The sequence below is a fragment of the Pediculus humanus genome, genomic scaffold, assembly GCF_000006295.1.
Source record: "Pediculus humanus corporis 1103172107436 genomic scaffold, whole genome shotgun sequence".
In the NCBI taxonomy this organism is placed as follows: domain Eukaryota; kingdom Metazoa; phylum Arthropoda; class Insecta; order Psocodea; family Pediculidae; genus Pediculus; species Pediculus humanus.
In genome coordinates this window covers 455336-477430 of record NW_002987058.1, presented here as the reverse complement: position 1 = coordinate 477430, position 22095 = coordinate 455336, and the positions used below count along the sequence as shown (strand labels likewise).

General features: G+C 31.2%; 4 protein-coding genes across 4 annotated transcripts; 1 reads left to right on the top strand and 3 right to left on the bottom strand.

The window, feature by feature from the left end:
- Nucleotides 1-354: 354 nt before the first annotated feature.
- Phum_PHUM087330 (uncharacterized protein) lies at nt 355-5556 on the bottom strand (the record flags this gene model as incomplete). Its single annotated transcript, XM_002423783.1, has 13 exons — nt 355-426; nt 475-633; nt 750-958; nt 1042-1207; nt 1280-1441; nt 1518-1791; nt 1974-2102; nt 2467-2626; nt 2686-2724; nt 3315-3507; nt 3633-4103; nt 4199-4381; nt 4588-5556. The coding sequence occupies 13 exons, from the start codon at nt 5554-5556 to the stop codon at nt 355-357; spliced, it is 3186 nt and encodes a 1061-aa protein (XP_002423828.1).
- Nucleotides 5557-6563: 1007 nt separating this feature from the next.
- Phum_PHUM087320 (uncharacterized protein) lies at nt 6564-7126 on the bottom strand (the record flags this gene model as incomplete). The annotated part of the gene is made up of 2 exons (XM_002423782.1): nt 6564-6580; nt 6988-7126. The coding sequence occupies 2 exons, from the start codon at nt 7124-7126 to the stop codon at nt 6564-6566; spliced, it is 156 nt and encodes a 51-aa protein (XP_002423827.1).
- A 7705-nt stretch (nt 7127-14831) lies between these two features.
- On the bottom strand, nt 14832-15698 carry Phum_PHUM087310 (uncharacterized protein; the record flags this gene model as incomplete). Its single annotated transcript, XM_002423781.1, has 2 exons — nt 14832-15013; nt 15617-15698. 2 exons carry the CDS (start codon nt 15696-15698, stop codon nt 14832-14834), a joined length of 264 nt encoding a protein of 87 aa, XP_002423826.1.
- Nucleotides 15699-20905: 5207 nt separating this feature from the next.
- Nucleotides 20906-22092, top strand: Phum_PHUM087300 (phosphate carrier protein, putative; the record flags this gene model as incomplete). Its single annotated transcript, XM_002423780.1, has 4 exons — nt 20906-21222; nt 21319-21548; nt 21619-21941; nt 22063-22092. The coding sequence occupies 4 exons, from the start codon at nt 20906-20908 to the stop codon at nt 22090-22092; spliced, it is 900 nt and encodes a 299-aa protein (XP_002423825.1).
- Between the last annotated feature and the right edge of the window lie 3 nt (nt 22093-22095).

The window sequence follows — 22095 nt, the reverse complement described above, 5'->3', positions numbered from 1 at the left end:
CATTATTATCATTATTATTATTATTAATCCGATTTTCGGGTCAAATCCGTAAAGTACGCGTCGTCATCGGAGATTCCTTATTTAAAAACAAAAAAAAGGACAGAGTGAGTAAGAAAGAAAGAAAGAAAGAGATAAAAATAAAATTTTCGAGACTCACCCTTGGCGAAGGATCAGTGAGTGGACAAACATCCGGAACGTGTCTTCTCTCTTTCGTCCCCTGAAATAACAAACAAACAAAAATTTTTTTATTTCTTCGAAAATGGTCATCCAGAATCATTCCCAAGCAATCCCTTTTTTTTTTTTTTTTCGTAAATTCAAGCAAGCATTCTATTATTATTATTTTTTTTTCTTTTGTTAGTCGATTCCCCTTTCCTGCCCCGCCTCCTCCCCGCCCTCGCTCGCCCGACCGTCCCGCCCCACCCGCGACTTGTTAAATTGTTAATTATTATTATTATTGTTAGTTAAGCGACTTACTCCGAAACCGCCACCATTTGCATTAAGAGGACAAGCATTAGTCGAGAAATTCGGATTTTCACCTGAAGCCCCGTCGTCGAGAGGACAAACTAAATCCCCATAATCCACATCTTGTTTGTTCTTTTTTCTTTTCAACGTGAATTGCGGTTTCTTAACGGCCTGCATCCAAAACAAAATCGATGAACCAAAAAGAAAGAAAAAGAAAAAAAAAGTTAACGATGATAATAATAATAATAATAATAATATTGTTTTTACCGATTGATCGATCGACTCACTTTGATTTTGGCAGAAGGCGTCAACGGAATGTATCCCAAAGTTGTTTCCGCTTCCCTTTTCGCTTGTATGACTTCCCTCCCGAGCAATTCTTTAAAATGTGTGTTCAAATGACGTCGGAGCAACGTTTTGTTCGGCGGAATGTTAAGTAACGACGCTAGCAAATCTGCCGTGAATTTCGTTTCGTAGACCATCAAGGCTCCGTGAACACCTGAAAGAACCCAAAAGATAATAATAATAATAAATGTAAAACTAATTGAAATGACGAAGATGATAATAGAAAAGAAAACTAACCGGATCCCCTTAAATTAGGCGCGTATTCAGCTAAATCCACGACTCTCAACCATTCCATGACTCTGTGATTTGTCCATAATGCAACGTCGGCTGCCGTCGGGGGTGGTTCGTCTGGAACGCTTCGTCTGGTAAGACAATTTGGATCCATTTTATATTCTCTTAACACCTTTAACAAACAACAACAGTTAAAGGAATGACGACAGGAGCGACAGCAAATCCTTTTCTCTCTCTCTCTTACCTTGATACCCTTTTTAAGACTAGCTACGTGCAATGCTGATGTTATGTGCATTGTTGCCAAATCATCCATCGTCAACCTATGAAGCATACGTCCGTCGATTCGTGCCGTTAAGAAAATTTCTTTGTGTTGAGGAAGTCCGACGTCGTCCAACCAACGCAAAACCTTTAAAACCAAAAAAAAAAATCGATTTACAAATCGATCGATTCTCGCGATTCGCCGATTTTTCGATAATTCTCACCCAAGCCGTGTCCAAACATCCTGCGGGTTTAAGCAATTCATCAAATTCCGAATTTTTCTCATTCATTTCCTGGAGCGCGAGCAAAAGTTTTTTCTTGTGCATTTGATGATTTTTCAAACCCAATTCTTTTTCTATTTCATTCGGAGTCGCCGCCAACAATTGTCCGCCATTTTTTATCCATCGTCTCAAATCTCCGACGTAATTTTCGAGACTCAACTCTTCCAGCCATCCGCACAGATTATCCACGTCCCAATCCGCGAAAGGCTTGTCGGGCCTGAAGAAGAGAGAGAAAATAATAATAATAATAATAATAATTGAAAAAAAAATTTTCTTTTTTTTGTTAGTTCTCTCCTTTTCACTTTCGCCCCTTTCGTTCATCTTAAACATTTACATAACGGCAACGTAAAAAAAAAAAAAATGGCGGGGGGAGGGGGATGGGCGGATTCCAATACTCACGGTTTAAATATTTGCGAATTATTTCCACCGAGTCTTGTCGGTCCTCCTATGGTTGCACGTACCCGTCCTCTTTTGAAATCTCCATCTCCGACTAAATCGTTAACGTTACCCGAATTACTTCTTTTTATTCTTCGGGGGTGATAATGGTAGCGGTAGCGGTGGTGGTGGTGATCGTAGTAGTAATAATAATAATAAAAAAGCACAATGCGCATTAGACATAACAAAAGCAGACGCTTTTTTCCAAAAAAAAAAAAAAAAACAAGCGTCGTCCATATATAAGTTAAAAAAAAAAAAGAAAAGCATTTGTTAAAGCCCAATTTTTACTTATTTGGGGGGCGGGGATGTTGACGGTGGTGTTGGTCGTTGGGGGGAGAAAGATGATATCTCCTCATTAATAATATTCATATTAGCTATTATTGATTTTCGTTAATCATTTTCATTTACGTTACTAAACCGGAAGAAAATAATGATAATAATAATAATAATAATTTACTTGTTGAAAAGTTTTTTGATTCCCTTTCTAGATGTCGTCATTGTTCCCTGTTGATTTGTTGATGTGGGTTCGATTGGCTTTGGCATTATAACTTCATTTGGAATACTGTTATCTCCCTCATCGTCTCCTCCTACTCCTCCTCCCTGTTTCTCCGTTTCGGCTGTAAAAGGAAAAAAGGAAAAATTAGTTTTTTTTTTTTTTTTTTGTAAAACGACTTACTTCTGTTCAAAATAATCAAAGGAAAAGTAAAAAAAAATCCTAAAAGGAAATAAATAATATTTAAACAAAGCTCCTTAAAGAAATGATAATGATGAATATAAAACCTTTGAAAAGAGAAATGATGATGATGATGATAATATCTATATCATTTTATACAACAAGTTTTCATTCATTCTACTAAGAAAAAAAAAAAAAAAAGAAAATTTTCCCTTTTTTATCTCATAAACTGATAAGCGTGCTTTAAGATGTTTTTAATACCAAAAAGTTTTATAAGCTTGAGAAATTTTCAATTTAAAGAAGATTTTCTCTCTTTCCTCCCCCCCCCTTGCCAACTCCAGAATAAAAGTAAATGAATGAAATAATATAAATCTAGTAACGATCATTTTCTTAATTTTTAAAAGCCGTTACGGGAAAAAAAAAAGCATAAAAAAGCAAAAAATATTTTTTTTAAAGACTTCCTTTCCCTTCGTCTTCTGCTTGCTTGCTCTCTCGCTCGCTCCCACCCGACACCGATGCATTTATTATAGATAACAATGATTAGAGAGAGAGATAGAGAGAGAGAGAGGAGGGGAGGTAGGGTAGGAAGAAGAAAAAAAAAAAATGGAAGAAAACAGTGAAATTCCCATCACCTAAGTTTGGTGCTGAATAGCTTTTCTCAGTGTTAAGTGTTATCAGTGACGTTATTCCTTTACCAAGAGTTGTCGACTGATTTCTTCCGGTAACTGATTCTGGTAACTGATTCATTCCCTGATTTTCAAGTATTTTCTGACGCGGAAGACTGCTATATTGATCCATCGACCTCCTTAAATTTGGTTGAGGGGACTGGAATTTTAAAAAAAAATTAATTTTTTTCATTCGAGTAAACGATCCCGTGAAATTTTCTCCCTCCCTCCCTCCCACCTTCCCTCCCCGGGTAAAACCTCTAACTGAAAAAAAAATTTACCCACCGAAGAAATATAATTGATTAAATCCTTTTGCTGTTGTTGCTGTCGATCCACGTTCGTCATGACGGGACTCGACGACGACGACGACCCTACTATCTTATTATTAGGCGTGGAACTAATTAAATACTTATTATGATGTGAATCGGAAAACGAATTCGTCGACGTTTGATTCGCCGACGAGTCTGAAAAATCCTGATTGGAAAAAAGGCTCGAAGACTTACGAACGATTGGATAATCGGTGGGAGACATGCGATTCGAGGTTGATACGGTACTAGGAGGAGGTGTAGGAGATTGCATCAGGAGAGAATTTTTAGGAATCATAGGAGGTTTAACGATAACGTTTTGATATCTTTTTTTCTCTTCTTTCAATTCGTAATTTTCCCTTTCCATCGCGGCTTGTTGTAATTTCAATTCCGATATGGCCGACATCAATTCGAGTTTTTGAGTTTCCAACGACGACCTCGTCAATATTTCCTGTCGTCGTGGGAAGAAAAACAAAACGTGTAAGCAGAAAGACAAAAAAAAAAAAAAAAAAAAGCAGAGCAGTTAAATTGAAATAATTAATTTACTCTTTGCAACAAATCTTCCGCGTTCATGAGCTGTTGCTTTTTATCATCCAAACTCTGTTGCAAATCAGATATTTTTTCACTTTGAGCATCCACTTGCTCCGTGAGTACGGAAACCTGAAGCTGTAGGGATTCCCGATCATTTTCCAATCGTATTAATCTTTCTTCTAACTCTGGCCCACTTGACTGAAAAAAAAATAATATATATATGTAAATCATTCCCTAAAAATAAACCCCTTTCCACGGAATGCGTTCCGGAACTGGAGAAAGAGAAAGAAAGATAGAGACAGAGTGAGAGAGAGAGAGAGAAAATTGATATTATTTAGCGTGATCGTTTGAACAATGGCGTAAAGTATTCTTATTAAACCTAATTATTATTATTATTATCTGACCTTTCCCAATGATAACCTCATAGAATATAATTTTTCTCTTTCTGTCGGACAGCAGTGATTAGATAAATATTCGTTGCTCCCGTAAATCAATCTATTCTGACCATCCGTCCAATTAAATTTTTTCCTTCCCTCGCACAAAGTTCTCTGACTTCCAAAATTATTCTTCCTCGATGTTTTGTCGCCGATGTTTTCGCAACTTCCGTAAGCCGTCGCGTTTCTATACTGCGTTTGAAGGTGTAACAAATGATGCGGATGATGAGGGTGATGCTGATGGGGATGATGATGACTGAGACACCCGCCGCAATAATTTCCCCAGCATCCAAATCCTCCCGAATATAGTGCTCTGTTCATTTGACAACACGAATCTCCTCCTTCAACGTCGTTGTAATCCTTCCATTCCTCGTGACTCCGATTCGTGTCTCCCCTTTTTTTCAAACCGTCCCCGGTAAAAGATGACGACACGACGACGTTAACTCCGTCTAGAGATCTCGCGTGAGATTTTCTCGAAGATTGAGGACTCCTGCTCACTATCGTGGATCTCGATTTAACGTCTCGGTCGAGTCTGGACGTATTCAAACGTTTCCTGTCCAAACTTCCGGGACTTTGAGGCGGGAGACGAAGTTGAACCGGGATATCGAGCGATTCGACGAGCATCGTTTGATTTGAAGTTTTCCGTAGTCGATCGCTCGAATATGAATAATTTGATTCATCCTCCACCAAATCTCGTTTCCCCTCGTTCTCGTACATTTTATTACCGTTTTTATTATTATTATTATTACTATATTTTTTTTTATCCTCCATTTTATTCTTTTCTGATTCGTAAACGGTTGCAGACGACTCCGATCCTTTACCGGATGACGACGATACGATCCAATGAAAATCCGAATTGCAATCTTTCGTTATCGAATTCCTTTTTCTCCTATCATTTTCTCTCTTATTCATTTCCTCGTCATCTTTCCCGTTTTCCATCGCGTCTTCTTCATCTTCGAAATCATCCGTGGATGAAAAATCAGAACCGGATGAATAAACACCCGGGGAAACCGAACCGGACCACGTTTGTTTAATCGTCGATTCGTCAGGACTCGAATCTTCTCCTCCTAAAAAATTTCACAAAAAAAAAAAAATCATCATCATCATCATCATCATTTTTTTGGGATGGGGAGGGGGGGGGGAAATCAAAAATATAAATTCCGATTTCAAAAGAACATTTTTTTTTATTTACTCTTAACGAGATACTGTCTTCCCCCCGCCCCCAATAACATAACTTTTACTCCACCCCCAATAACATAACTTTTACTTTTCTCTTTCAGAGAGAGAGAGAGAGAAACACGACAGGAATCCTTTTTCGAATCTGTCGTTTCCTTTGACTTTATCTCTATAATTTCATTCTCTTTTTCGGTTGCCAAAAAAGGAAACACATTGTTCGAAAAACAAACAACAAACAACAAACAAACAAACAAACAAACAAACAAACAAAAAAGTTTTCACAAATTTTCCAAAAATAAATTTCTGCCATTTTTTTTTTTTTTTTTGTTTTTCACGTTTTCCAAAACCCCCTCTCCTCCCCCTCCCTCTTCTCCTCTCTCTCTCTCTCTCCACTACCACTCACCTTGTTCCCCCCCCCCCAGTAAAATAAATATTTAATTAAAAACCTCAAGGAATGGAATGCCAGCCAATTTATTTATTTATTAAAGTTTTTTTCTTTTTTTTTTTCCCCATTACGTAAAAAACACAGAAGCGAGTTTCGTCCATTAAATAAATAAATAAATAAATAAATAAATAAATAATAATAATAATAATAATAATGATAATGATAATAATGATAAAACTCAAACTCACTTTTTTGCGAAAATAAAAAGCTTTTAAACATTTTATTTACGACCGATTCTCGACTTTTTCGAAATTTCTTTTTTCCAACATTAAAAAAAAAAAAAAGAAAAAAAATTTCAAACTGTTTTCCTGTAGTCTGTTGTAAACTAACTACTACTACTAACTAAAGCCTAAATAAAAAAAAAAAATTTTTTTTTTCTTGTTGTTGATGGCTAAAAAAAGAGGGGCAGTGACCCAGGATAGAGTATATTATAAACTCTTAACATTTTGATTCTGTCTTTTTTTTTTTTCGTTTCGTTTCTTTTTCCAACATACACACACACAGAAATGGGATTCCCTTTTTTTTTTTTTTTTCCCTCCTCTCTTCTCAATCTCCCGACTCCTCCTCCTCCTACTTTCCCTCCCTCCTTCGATTTTTCTTTTACATTTTTATAAACCTCTCCCCCCCCCAAAAAAAAAAAATGTTCTTTTGAAAGCGATTTTTAACAAAAAAAAAAAAATCACAAAAACTTTCGCTCGATTTATCCATTCAATATGGGAAAAATATAATAATAATAATAATAAACTTACCACCGCCACCGCCGACGATGAAATTTTCATTCTTCGTACATTTCCCTCCATCCAATTTTGAAAAATCAATTTTTTGCCTTTTTTCCAAATGTGCTATGACTGATGCCACGTTACCACGTTTCGGAGTCGATTCTAACATTTTCCTTCTTCTTTTTACTACTATTATTATTATTATTATTAATATTATTTCTTCTGCTTTATTTATTTATTTATTTAGTTTTTGAAAGTTTATTTAACATGAACTATACCAAGAAAAAATAAAAAATTTTTTTAAATAAAATAAATTATAAAAAAAAAAATCGAATCGAATTCGATATTGTTGTCGAAACTACAACAACAACAACAACAACTTCGGCAACAACCGCAACAACAACAACCAAAACAAAAGTTTTAAATTATCGGGACAGGAACACGACCTTTAAGACCTCTTATACGTGAATCATGTTTTATTAAATCCTTATTAACGATTAATTTAAAGTGTTAATTAAAAAAGATCTGTGGGTTCGTAGACTTTTTTTTTCCTTTTTTTTTTCTTTTCAACGTAACAAACGAAACAAACACGCATCCTTCCTTCCGCCCCCCCACCTCCCGTAAACTTCACGCACACGCCATTTCTCATACAAAAATAATAATAATAAAAATCCACATAAATCCCGCGTCAATCAACGAAAGTTTCATAAGACAAAAAAAAAAAAAAAAAAAAAAAACTTTCATCATGGCGACATCATCATCATCATCATCATTCAAATAATTAACCGCAACATTTTATTATGTATTTCACTTTCGCGAAAGTAGTCAATCAATCAGTCAGTCAGTCAGTCAATCAGTCAATCAGTCGACACAAAAAAAAACACCAAAAAATAATAATAATAATAATAATAAGAAGAAGAAGAAACAATTTTTAATCTCGGTTTCAATTATCCTTAACAAAGACAAAAATTAATTTTTTCCCGACGGCAACGACAAACAACAAACAACAACCAACCAACAGACATTTTGGCTATTTCGGCAAATGTACCCACGTCGTTCATTTTTTTTTTTTTCACAAACGTAATTGAAGAAAAGACTATGGCGGCAACGACGACGAGGAGCTCTTACGAAACGAATTAAGACACAAACTAATATTGTTTCTAATGTGTGGTGGTGACCCTTTTTTAAACTATAATTAACAAATAACATGAATTAAAATTAAAGAAGGAAAAGTATACTACCTACGACGAGAGAGAGAGAGAGAGAGAAAAAAATTTCATTCAAACCAAAAAAAATCAAATTTCCCGCCATTTTGTACCAGGCCACAATTTTAAATTCGATAAATAAATACACGAGCTTATACGCATTTAATAATAATTAATTGAAACGAAATTCAACCTCCTCCTCCTCCTAATGATGAACCATCCTAATCATTTCCGGCTTTGTTCAATAAAATGACAAAATAATAAATTGTTTTTTTTTTTTTTTTTTTATTTAATTTACCGTTAACCGCTCCTTTTAACATTTTTTTTTTTTTATTACTAACAAATAAATAAATAAATAAATTGTTATTAAAAGTACGAAATATTTATGGACAAAAAAAAAGCAGAAGACGAGTAAAAAAAAAAAAAAAATATTAACGACAAAATGGACGTTTCATCATTTCGGAAGGTTTCGTATTAAAATTAAGTCAGTCACAATTTTATCCAGTCGTGCATCCCAGTCGAACTCTTAGAAAAATAAAATGCGGAAGAAGAAGGGGAACAAGACAGAGAGAGAGAGAGAAAGAAAGAAGAGAGAAAAAGAAAGAAAGAGAGAGAGAGAAAGAAGAAGAAAAAAAAAGAGAGATAGAGAGAGGATGGAAAGACCTTTGGCTTAAACTTTAACCGAAAATATTAATAATAATAATAATAATAACATGGTTTTAAAAATCGTTATTCGAAAAACTGTTGCTATTATTATTATTATTATTATTATCAATATTTTTTTTTCTTAACCGTTTTAAATCTCGGACGCCATTTTGAAATAAATTTCACATTCTGGAATTTTTTTTTTTTTTTTAATTTGTGAACAAATGAAAAAAAATTATTTTTAAATTTTTTTTTAACTACTTTCTCCCTCTTTCGCATACTTTATAGTTCCCCCTCTCTCTCTTTCGCTAAAAATATACGAAGAGAGAGAGAGAGAGAGAGAGAGAAATATTAATAAAAAAATATGCGATTTTCATTTATTTACTTATTTATATTTAAATAACACTCGATGGAAAAGTTTTAATAAGTTAAGGAACAACTTATGAGTTTTCACAATTTAACTTAATCTTGAAAATTGCTTTCATTCAGAAAACTTTTCTTTCTCTCTCTCTCTCTCTCTCTCGCACACACACACATTTTACTTTCTTTTTTTTTTTCTTTCTTTCTTTCATCGACACTTTTATCCCCGATTCATTGAATTTCATGCCATTTTAAAAATACTAATAATAATAATAATAACAATAGTCTGCGAAAGAGAAAAAAAAAAAAAAAAAAAAAAAAAAATTTATCGTTTTCTTTTATCGACAAAATAAACTTGACCCGTTCGCAGCATTCCGTTCTTCGTTTAAATTAATTATAATAAAGAAACAAGTGAGTGAGTAAAGTCTGAACGTTTTACAAAAAAATCTAGAAAGGATTTCGATTTGGAGAACGTGTGACGTTTCCCTCCCTTCCCCTCTTCCGCCTCCCCTTCCCGTCCTAATAGCGACATCAATTTTAATTATTTCAGAGACATATATATCGAGGGGATTTCATCATTATTATTATTATTATTATTATTCCTCAAATCGGATGATTGACGCAAATTTATAACAAATTTGATTTAATTTTTTCGCCAAAATTTAATTTTGTCGCCATTTTATTTCCGTTCCGCTCTCCGGTCCTCGCATTTCCTTATACGAATTTCACAAACGAATTTAAATATTTCACGCATCGTAAAAATTAACGTCCGCCCACCATCGCGCACGTGTGTGCGTGCGTGTGCGTGTCCCTCCTTAACCCCTTCACCGATCCCTCTTCCCGTATCGTCATCGTTTATGGAACCCCGAATTTTTTTTTTTTTTTTCGAGAAAAGGAAACAAGTTTTCCGGACGCGAAAACCTGATAAGAATAAAGAAAACATTTTCACATACGCCAATTCAAAATGGTTGTCGTACTCGTCATGATGATGATGATGACGATTTTCGTAAGAGACGAAACCTAACCATTTCCTTACGTCCCGAATTTCCCGAATCCCGAAACGAGAAAAAAATTTTCCGACGCAGACATAACAATTTTAAAACATTTGTATAAAAATAAATTAATAAATTTTCCACAAAAGGATTTATATATACAAAAAACTTAATAAGGAAAAAGAAAATAAAAAAAGAAAATAAAAAAAATCTGAACTTTCACGTCATCGTCGTCGTCTTACATTTAAAATTAATAAATAGAATTTTCCCGACAATTTCAACCCTTTTCCCACCCCCTCCCCTTTCTTCTTTTCCCACCCTTTTTCCTTTAAACAATATGAACTCTCTCTCTCTTAAAACCTTTAAACCCGCGATAATAAATTTATCCGTAAGAAAAAAAAATATATATATAAAACAAGATTAAAAGTCAAAATCCTACAGGAAAAAAAAAAAAAAATAAGAAAATTAAACGTCGCGAATATATGAACAAAACAAACGGGATCGAACAGACAAACACAAACACAAACAACAACAACAAACACAACCGAAAACTCTTTTATCCCAACAACAACAAAAACACAAAAGCACAATACGAACGTGCGTTCCGTAAACGTACCGCATTCGTCAATGACTGACAACGCAAGACTAGGAAGGAAGAAGCATGATTGCTGTTAGGGCGTGTGTGTGTATTCGAACGAATATTATTTAAATTTTAAATTCGTGTGCGTGCGTGCGTGCGTGTACACTAGATTATTATTATTATTATTGTTATAAACGTTTCACTGACGCACCACCGGAATCGACAGACAGACCCACATAAATAAATTTTCACAAGCATAAGATGAGACAAGCAAACCGTATGAATTGCACGCAAAACAACAACAACAACAACAACAACAACTAGGAACTCGAGAATTAAAAAAAAAAAAACAATCAACCCAATGAAAAGCTATTTTTAAATCTTATGTTTATTTTAGGCGCGACTCGTTCTGGAAGAATCTTTTGCACTATTATTATTATTATTATTATTATTATTATTATTATTATTATTATTTAATGCGTTCGAAAAAATTCAATTTCATCGTCAATGAAATTTTTTGTTTTCCTTGATACGGTTTAAAAAATTTCGCGGCCGCCAACAACAACAACAACAACAACAACCCTTTTTGGACATTTCCTATATAATCTTTAATTAAATTTTTTTTTCTCTCTCTCTCTCCCTCTCTCCTCCCCTCCTTTTACGCCGCAACGCAAAAAAAAAAGTTTATTATTATTATTATTATTATTAAATAATCCCGAAAACCCGAGAAGGAAAATCCGTGGAAAATCCTCGTTAGGGATACCGAACGAAAAGGGAGAAAAATTAAAAAAAAAAAATTCCACGGCTTCCCCATACATCACACCACCACCACCACCATCATCATCATCATCATCATTATCATCGCACGTAACGTTGGGCGAACACCACATCATTGTTTAACACAAATATTCATTCGAATCACATAAAAAAACATCATCCAAGACACACATTTACCACCATGTTTTTTTTTTTTCAAACTACCGATCATCATTTATATTCCGTTTAAGTATGATTTTTTAAACGTTAGGGGGAAGGGAGAAGGAGGGGAGAGGGGGAAAGGGAGAGACAACATTCAGGTGTGTGGGAGTTTCTCGTTTATTCCCGTTGTACGCAAACAAATAAAGTTTTATTTATTAACACAAAAACTCATTGTTCTTTACTACCATCATCGGTAAAAACGAAATCGATTCTCTCTCTCCCTCCCCTTTCCCCCCCTCTCTCTGTCTCTCCTTTTTCTTCGGAAGTTAAAAACCTAAACAGCAGCGGGATCGTCACACAACGTCATAAAACGACCTTCGCGATATTAAATGAAAACAAAAAAAAAAAAAATTTTTCGCGATGATTTTTTTCCTTAAATCGAAAACATAACCGACAGCAAATTTCCTAAAAAAAAAAAAAAAAATCGCATCGTCGGTAAAGTCTCGGAAAAGAGCTTTTTTTTTTAATCCCTTAACATTTTCCGGGAATGAAAAAAAAAAAAAATATCAACTAAGTAAAATATCGCGACGTGAAAGAGAAAATACTCTAAAACAACAACAGCTTTTCACCGTTTGAACATATTCAAAAACCATGCGGGGAGGCTTTCATTTTCTCGAATCTTCTATCGAATTTCGTGAAGAAAAAAAAAATACACACGCACACGCACGCACGCCCTTTTCACCCCTCCCCCTTAAGCACGAACGCACTTGCTTGGTGTTTTCATCCCTCCTCCTCCCCTCCCATCGAACCCGTAAATCCCATCCCGTATTATTTCAGGTTAAAATTTCACTTTCTCTCTCTCTCTTTTTCTCTCTCTCTCTCTCTCTCTCTCTCTCACGTTCACTTCCATTGTTTGAAAAAAAAAAAAAAAAAAAAAAAAAAAAAAAAAAACTTGCGAAAACTCATTTTAATCCTTTTTCCCATTTTTCTTTTTCTCCCCCATCCATCCATTTTTTTTTTTTTTTTTTTGCTTTTTGAATTCATATTTTTTTTTTTTTTTTAAATCGATCACCAACCACCATTCATCCGCCACCTTAAACGGGAGGGGGGAGGAAAACTCTTTTGAAAATTTCGAATTCGACAGGGCCGGCCACCCTTGAAAATAAACCGTAAACGATGATGGAAAATTACGTTTAAATTTTTAAAATTTCCGGAAAATTTTACTTGTTGTGTTTTTCCTCCGCAAAATGAAAAAATTCCCATTTTTCCTTTTTCCCATTTTCATTTTTATTAAATTCATTCGTCGCGCGATGAAGGGAAAATGATGGAAACTCCTCCGTCTCAAAACATTTTTTTTCTCCGTTTTTCCTTTTTCACAATTTTCTTTTAACTTGACTTGTCGGGGTTTGTCTTCGTCGAAGCGGCGGCGGCGGCAGCGTTTCCTTTCCAGGTTTTTTACGTTTATTTAGAAAAAATGTTTCAATAAATCAAAGTCTTGTGTTATACCATCCAATCTCCGAACGTCCGAAAACATTTGTTTCTAATTTATTACCGGACGACGAAAACCATTACAAAAAATAAAATAAAAATAAATAAATAAATAAATAAATAATAAAACAACCGAAACCATTTGAAACATTCAAAACACATGTCGGATAAAAAAAAAAAAAAAAAAAAAAAAAAAAATCGAACACGATCTTCCCTCCTTCTCGTCGTCGTCGTCGTCCATGTTGTTGATGTTGATGATGATGATGATGATTTTTATATATTTTTTCAAATTAAATCCTAACAAAACGGAAAAGTCGTCCTACAAACGAGTTTCTTTCAATCCACGTTTTTTCTTTTCTTATGAAAACTTTTCCTTTTTTTTTTTTTTATCGTAAACTTTTTTAACGACATATTGTCACAACAAACATCGAAATTTTCTCAAATTGTTCCTCTATTTTTTTGGGGAGAGGGGTCTCCAATAGCCTCCTCGCCTTTTTCCTTTTTCTTCCTTCTTTCTTTTACTTGATCGCAAATAATAATAATAATTCTCGTTAATAACGACAGTCATTTCGTTTCTCTCTCTCTCTCTCTCTCTGTTTGTCTCTCTTTCTTCGGATCGAACAAACGTTTGTTCCAACAATCTTTTTTTTTTAAAAAATCATCAGACTTTTCTTTACGGAAAATATTTACCCAAAGGGGTTGGAAAGAGACGACTTACGAGATAATTAATACGTGGAAAAACTTTCCTTTTTCTTTTCTTTTTCTCCCCCCCCCTTCCGGTTTAAACCAAAAGGAAAAGTTTATTCTACCAACGAATCATCACCTCCATTCCTATTATTAATATTTTTTAGTTTGTCCTTTACAAAAACGTAAGCAAAAAAAAAAAATAAACGTCGAATTAGGCGGGAGGGATTAAAATCCCGACGGGGGGGAAGAGAAAAAAACCGAAAAGGTTTTGCGGCAGTAAAAAAAAAAAAAAAAAAAAAAATTTGCAAACATTTGCGATTTTTTTTTCAACTCAGAGTCTCTCTCGTAACTCGAATTAAAACCTTTTTCAAAATTAAAAAAATTTTTTTTCTTTTTTTTTTTTCCCTACCTTTTGCACAAAACAACAAATTTTCAATAAAGTTTTAAAATGACCTCTCGTTTAAAAATGCCAGAGTTTTAAATGAAGTGAGAGAGAGAGAGAGAGAGAAAATCAATTTTTTTTTTTTTTTTTTTTTTGCCTTTTCAAAGTAAATTGGGAAACGGTCAGCTAAGTTAAGCTAAAAAAAAAAAGGAAAATTTTCCAACTTTTTTGCACTTCAACCCAGCAAATTTAAATAACTTTTTTTTTAAAAAACCTTTTCCCCCCGGACAACAATACAAAAGAAAATTCTTTTTTTTCTATTTTCCTCATTCATTGTTCGAAATTTAAAAAAAAAAAAAAAAAAAAATTAGGGGTCACAAAAAATCCCATTTAAAACTCCCGTTTCAATTTTCGTCAAAAAAAAAAAAAAAAAACAATCAAAACAAATTTTTAAACAAAAAGAAAAAAATAGCCATTGTTCACAACTGCTAAATAATTTTCATTTAAATAGAAAAAAAAGAGAGAGAGAGAGAGAGAAGTAATCAATTTACCTTTTTCACGATTCGAACAACCGAGAAAAAAAAGGGAAAAAGGTTAATAATAATAATAATAATGATTCATTCACTTACGCCAGAATTCTGATTGATCCAATTTCTTATAATTAAGGCCACATTTGAACACGGAAGAGAAGGCAAGTAGGAAGACTCGGAAATTGCTTTCGATAATTCTTCGGCAATTTCTACTATGGCTCTAGAGCCGGAAGACAAAGCTGGAATGTCTCCAGTATCCAGTTTTACACCTGCAATAAAAAATAAATCAAACGTTGACGTAAAAAAAAAAAAAAAAAAAAGAGGAAAAATGTCCGAAAAGGATTTTATGCGGAAAATCCAAATCGAAACGTCCATCAAAAACGACGGTTTGTCTTCTTTTTCACCTAAAAAAATAAATTGTGGGCGTTTTTAAAAACACGTGGGAACACGTGGTTGTTTAACTACCTGGAAATCATCATCATCATCATCATCATCATCATTATTATTATTATTATTATTTATAAGAAAACTGTAATAAAATAATTATAAATCACTTTCGTTATTTCAAATCACGTTTCAAAAATTATTAATTATCAATGGGAGTAATGGGAATGGGAATGGGAATTGAGGGGGGGGAGGGTAACGGGAATGAGAATGGGGAGGGGAGGGGAGAAAAGGTAAAGAAATTTTTTCCCTTTCGCACACGCACGCATACATTTCCTTTCATTCGAATTATTTATAATTTATTTTCCTTTTTTTATGGTTTTCTTCCCCCACCCCCTCCTCTCCCGCTTCTTCGTCTTTTCATTAATGAAAACCGTTAGTTAACGTACGTAATAATAATAATAATAATAATAATAATAATAATTTACCTTCGAAATATGCTTTTTCCGTATTATCCGATGGTGAATTTAAAGCCGTCGAACACAATTTAATACACCACCACTGAGTCATTCAAACCAAAAAAACTTTTCCACGATGATAATAATGATATTTAAATAAATATATATACGTTAAAGTAAAAATTTTTTTCACACGTAATAAAATATGCAAATAAATAAATAAATAAATAAATAATCGTATGACAATGCCAAAAAAAAAAAAAAAACAACAGCAACTCTAGATTTTCTTTTATTATTATTATTATTATTATTTTAGCAACAGGTGGGTTGTAAATTATATGAGTTCGGTTAAAAATTTCCCATATATATATATATATATAAATATATTTAAGTAATGGAAAATACGAGAAGATTAAAAAAAAGGAAACGAACGAACGAATGGGAAAATTGGAAAACTGTCTGCTGTGTAAAAATGCACTCGACAACGAAATTTTTCCCAACAGGTGGATAATTGCCTTTAGAAATTTAACCTTTAAAAGAAAACCCACTTTCTCGCCGCAAGGAAAAAAAAAAAAAATTCAATTTTCCGTTGAGGAGGGGGAGAAAAAAGGTGTCGAACGTAGTTGGAAAAAAGAAAAACGAATTTGACAGGAAAGCAATATTGAAAAAAAAAAAAAAAAAAAATTTTTTCCTTTTTTCCTTTCATTCGCAATTTACTACACAGCATTTGGCAAACCTTTTCAACGTCAAAACAAAAAATCATTCATTTTCCATTTTTATTTCGATGATACCTTTTTTTTCTTTAACTCCCCGTACCTTTCCGCACCCCCGCACCTTCCCCCCACACACAAACACACAACCGTCATTAAATTTTCCATTTTTTTTTAACGTCAACATTTTGTCCAAAATCGAAACACGATTTTTCCTTTCCCTTTTTTTTTTATTATTATTATTTTTATTTTTTCTCCGTCATTTTTTTTTTAAAACAAAAAAAATTTTAATTAAAACTTTTCTTTCATTTTTTTTTTGCTGTCGTTTATCGAAATTCAAAAAACCCGCAAAGAATTTTTTTTCATTTGCTATTAAAAAAAAAAAAAAATTCTTTTAATTCATGTCATAATTTTTAGAATTTTTCTAACGTATTCACACATTCGATTTCGAAATTTTAAATATAAATATAATTAACCGAATCGGAGAAAATTTTAATAATAATAATAATAATAATAATAATAATAATAATAATAATAATAATAATAATAATAATAATAATAATAATAATAATAATAATAAAAAATGAAAAAAGTTTCAAGTTGAAAAATGAAATTTAAATGATGATGCTCCTGTTTCTCCTCCTGTTCCTGTTCCTCCTTCTCCTCCTTCTCCTACTCCTCCTCTCTTTCCTCCTATTTCATTCTATTTAAATATACAAAACCCTAAGGAAAAATTTTTATTAAAAATAATAATAATAATTTATAATAAACGTTTTTCGACATATTGATTGATTGAATTGATCAATAATTAAAGTTGTAAATTTTTTTTTTTTTTTTTTTTTTTCGTACAATATTTTAACAATCTATTAAGGTGTGCGTGTGTGTGTGTGCGTGTGCGTATTCACATTCAATCACGTCATTAATTAAAATAATTTTTTTTTTTTTTGTAACAAACGACCCTGCTGATTTCGTTTTTAAAAGAAATTCACCCTTTCCAAATTCTCTACACCTTTTAATTTAACTGATAATATTAAATAGGGTGATAAACACCCTCTAATAATAATAATAATAATTAAAAAAACTACCACTATGTATTTACATATGTTGTGAGATACATAAATCGTGAGAGTGCGAATAAAAAAAAAAATTAAAATTTTAACATAAAAGTCATGATAAAATTCAATTTTTCTTATCATTTTACATTTTTTCATTTATTTTAAATAAATCGTTTAGTTATAATATTTAAAAAAATAAATATATATACATAAATTTATTTTTTTCACGAATTATAATAAAAAATACAATTTTTTTTTTTTTAACGAACTCATTTTAAAAAAATTTTTTTTTGCTGCTGTTGCTGTTGCTGTTGTTGTTCTTAAACGTACAATTTTACATTCGAAACTGACAAGACGGAAAATTATTAAAACCCAACCCCTAAATTAACGCAAGCGCACTATCTATTAACTGATAACAAGACTTTCCTGTTATTATTATTAACATTTTATCCCAGCGTGAAAAACCGTCAAAACCGCCAAAATAAATTAAATATTTTTTTCACAAAAAATTAAATCAAAACAAGAACAATAAAATATTTTCTTTTGACACACATTTAATTTAAATTTAACATATTTTGACGTGTTATCAATTTGTTGATAAGCTTTGACTAACTGATTTTATAAAAAATATTTTTAATGACGTGATTCAATCATTTAATTTGAAATTGACTTCTTCAGAGGTGAATACACACACACACACCCACACCTTTGATAATTGACAAAATCATCGATATAATTTGTAGTCGATTGTATTTAAAAAAATTACTGACATACTTTACTTTGTTTTGCTAAAGCTAAAAAAAAAAAAAAAAAATTTATAAATAAATGAAAATCAGATTCTTAACATGTTAATCGATACTTAAATAAATTTACTCGATATTATTATTATTATTCATGACTCAAATCAATCAATCAATCGAATATCTATTGACTTTAATATTATTATTTAAAATTTGATAATATTTTTGATAATTGTAAAAGGATTAAAATATCCATGAATCATATCGATGGCTTTCCCTTGTACAATTTTCTTAATATAAATGTTATAAAAAATGGGAAAACCATTTTGATTTTATCGAAACAGTTTTTTTTTTAGAAAAATCAAATTTAAAATGAAACTCGTTTAAAAACATTAAAAGCATGTTTCCAAAAAAAAAAATTTTTTGGATTTTCTTCTTTGTGGAAATTTTGTGTTGGCATCACTGAGTCTCCCTAGTTTTTCCTTCGATTTTTCCGTTGAAAAGTGAAAAGTTTTCTTCGTCGCGGTATAAAAAATTTTGATTTATAATTTAAATATTCGATAATTTTTTCCTTACTGTTATTTGGTATACATTTTTTTCTCTTAAACTCAACAAATACATTCATAAAATTTAATGATAAATGTTAATAAAATTCATTAAATTATTTGTTATGTTAGTATCATGGAAAACTTTTTATATTTTTTGCCAAATCGAGCAAAAAAATTAAACTATTGATTACGATACCTTAAATTTTAAATAAAACAACTAACACTATTTTTAAATGTAAAAATAAGTTGAATACTTACAAAATTATAAATCCATGTCATTTCAAAAACATTTTTATACTACAATAACACATAATTCAAGAGCAGTAACTTTTTAAAAAAATTTTTTTTAATATCGAACTGCTCAACAACAAACAATACTGACATTTTACACAATGTACAGTTATAATCGAGTTAAATAGACCGAATGTTCTTATAAAAGTACAAAAAATTAACAAAAATTATGTAATTGTCTTGTTGTTGTTGTTCGATGATGATATTATAAATAAAACTTTTAAAATTGTTTCCCCCTTCGAGAGAAAAAAAATGTAATAATTAAATAATATAGAAAGTGCAATGGCCTTACCATTAATAAATCCATCCATTTGTTGCAATGCTGCTTCTAAAACTTTACTCGCTTCAGTTTCTGAATTTATTAATTCACTATCTGATTTACCCATCCTCTAAAAAAAAAAAATAATAATAATGAATAGTAATAAAATTACAGTTTCCTTTATTGGACGTGATTGTAATTCATTGCAAAATTTTAAATTTAACTCCTACAAACATTTCAACATATAAATTCAACTCGGGAATTTTTTTTTTTTTTTAACGAAACTTATTACCTTATATAACAAGGTAAACGTCAAATAAAAAATCCCGTGAGTGAATAATTAATATCCAGAAATAAAATATAAAATAAATTTCGACCTTGAATTATTATCTGTAATACCTAATAACCGAATCTGGATGCTAAACTTTGCATTACTTTACCATTCAAATGCGTCAAAAAAAAAATTTTTTTTTTTTTTTCAAATACTTACGAGTTAAAATTATTATTAATAAATTTTTAATAAAAAATTAAAAACACAAAAATACATAATATTATTTATATAATCATTATAAATAATTTTTTTTTCTAAAAACTATATTATAAAGATAAAAAACAATGTAAACAACTAAGACTGTAAGTCGCATATGAAAGCATTTTTCAAATGTAAATCACCGCCTTCTTTTATTTTACGTAGTAGTGGGGAAAAAATTTTGTGTTAGCGGTTTTTTCTGCAGACGCAAAAAATAAATGGCGTCGTCATTTGAATAATCATTTAAATTATTTTTTACTTTTAAATATTCAGTTTATTACTTTCTTTCATGCTTTCTAACAACTTTAAAACAGATCAATATTTATTTATTGTTAATAATAATAATAGATTTTTTATTTATATAAATTAAATTAGTTATAATTAAACATATAATTAATTATTACCAATTGAAATAAGCTGTATACGAATATAACTTTAGAAAACTTTAAAATAAATAAATAAATAATTATTATATTAATAAACTATTAAACATTGTTAAATAAACAATAAAAACAAACTTTATAACAAATTATAATTATAATTGTAATTAAAAATAATATTAATTTCACGATATTAAAAAACTAACCGCCTAAACGTAAAACTGAAAAGAGAAACTAACCCACCGCCTTCTAGAAAACGATTTTTTTTTTCGATTTCGTTAATGACGTCATAAACATAAAAATTCGTTACATGGAAGTGAAAAATATAAAAAAAAAAAAAATTATTGGGGAAATAATTTTTGTTAATTAATTAATTAATAAAGCAAAAAATAAAAAATAAAATTGTTAACTTTTTACAATTTTCTCAAGTTTTTTTTTTTTAAATATTAAATTAATAAAAACTTATAAAAATAATTGTTTTAAAAAAAAATAGCGCAAAAATTTGTTTTGAAACGATTGTCTTTTGTTAAATGGTTTTAATATATTTACAATTTCAGTGATTTATTTTTTTGACGAATTAAATAAAAAAAAAAAAAAGTAGTAAAAACGTCGTTGGTACGGGGGTGACTAAATTTTAATAATAATAATAATAATAAAAATGAAAAGTTTTAAATGCGACAAAAAAATCGAATGGAAAAATTAAATATATAATAATATATATCGAAGATCATCGTAAAGTATTATTAATAATAATTTTTGTCGTTGTTGTTGTCATCGTAAGTATTAATTAGATTTAACAAAGGAAAAATGTGGGAAAAATTATATAAGGTATCAAAGGAAAATCCATTTTGGAGTCCGTTTATAAGAGCAGATTGTGCTCCATCAGATTCAAAAACTAAAAAACCATCATCATCATCATCATCATCATCACAATACAGTTGCGAATATGGATCCCCGGAATATTTTATGTATTGTGCTTTGGGTGGTGCAATTTCTTGTGGTGTCACACATCTTTTGGTCACACCATTGGATGTTGTCAAATGCAGAATACAAGTTAATCCTCATAAATATAGAGGAGTGATTGGTGGTTTCAGAACGACCATTGCTGAAGAAGGAGCCAAAGGGTAGAATATAATTTTTTTTGATCTAAAAATTGTTTTATCTGAAAATAATAATAATAATAATAATAATAATAATAATGTTTTATTTATTAATTTCAGGTTGGTACGTGGATGGTTTCCAACTCTTGTAGGATATTCAATGCAAGGAGCATGCAAATTTGCTTTTTATGAATTTTTTAAAATACAATATTCAAATATGTTGAGCCCTGAAGATGCATACAATTATAGAACTTTAGTTTATTTGTGTGCAAGTGCAAGCGCTGAATTTATTGCTGATATTGCATTAAGTCCAATGGAAGCTGTTAAAGTTAAAATACAAACGACAGAGGGTACGTTTAATGATATATACCCACCCCCCCTCCTTCCATAACCCCAAATAATAATCAACTTTGTTGTTAGAGTGTGGAAGAACGTTTAGGGAATGTTTTCCAACCATGTGGAGAGATGAAGGAATAAAAGCATTTTACAAATCTTTGGTACCCCTATGGCTACGACAAATCCCATACACCATGATGAAATTTGCTTGTTTTGAAAGAACGATAGAATTATTATACGAACACGTGGTACCAAAACCGAGGGAAAAATGTACATACGAAGAACAATTAGCCGTTACTTTTGCTGCCGGTTACATAGCCGGAGTTTTTTGCGCTGTCGTATCACATCCGGCTGATACATTGGTATCGAAAATGAATCAACAACAAGGTTGCACAGCAATGCAAATGGTAATCCTTTTATTCCTTATAATAAAATCGAATCGAATCGAATCGAATCGATCGATCGATCGGATCGATAATTAATGCAAAAATTTATATATATTACAGATAAGAATGTTGGGATTTAAAGGATTGTGGGGAGGTTTGGGAACGCGTATAATTA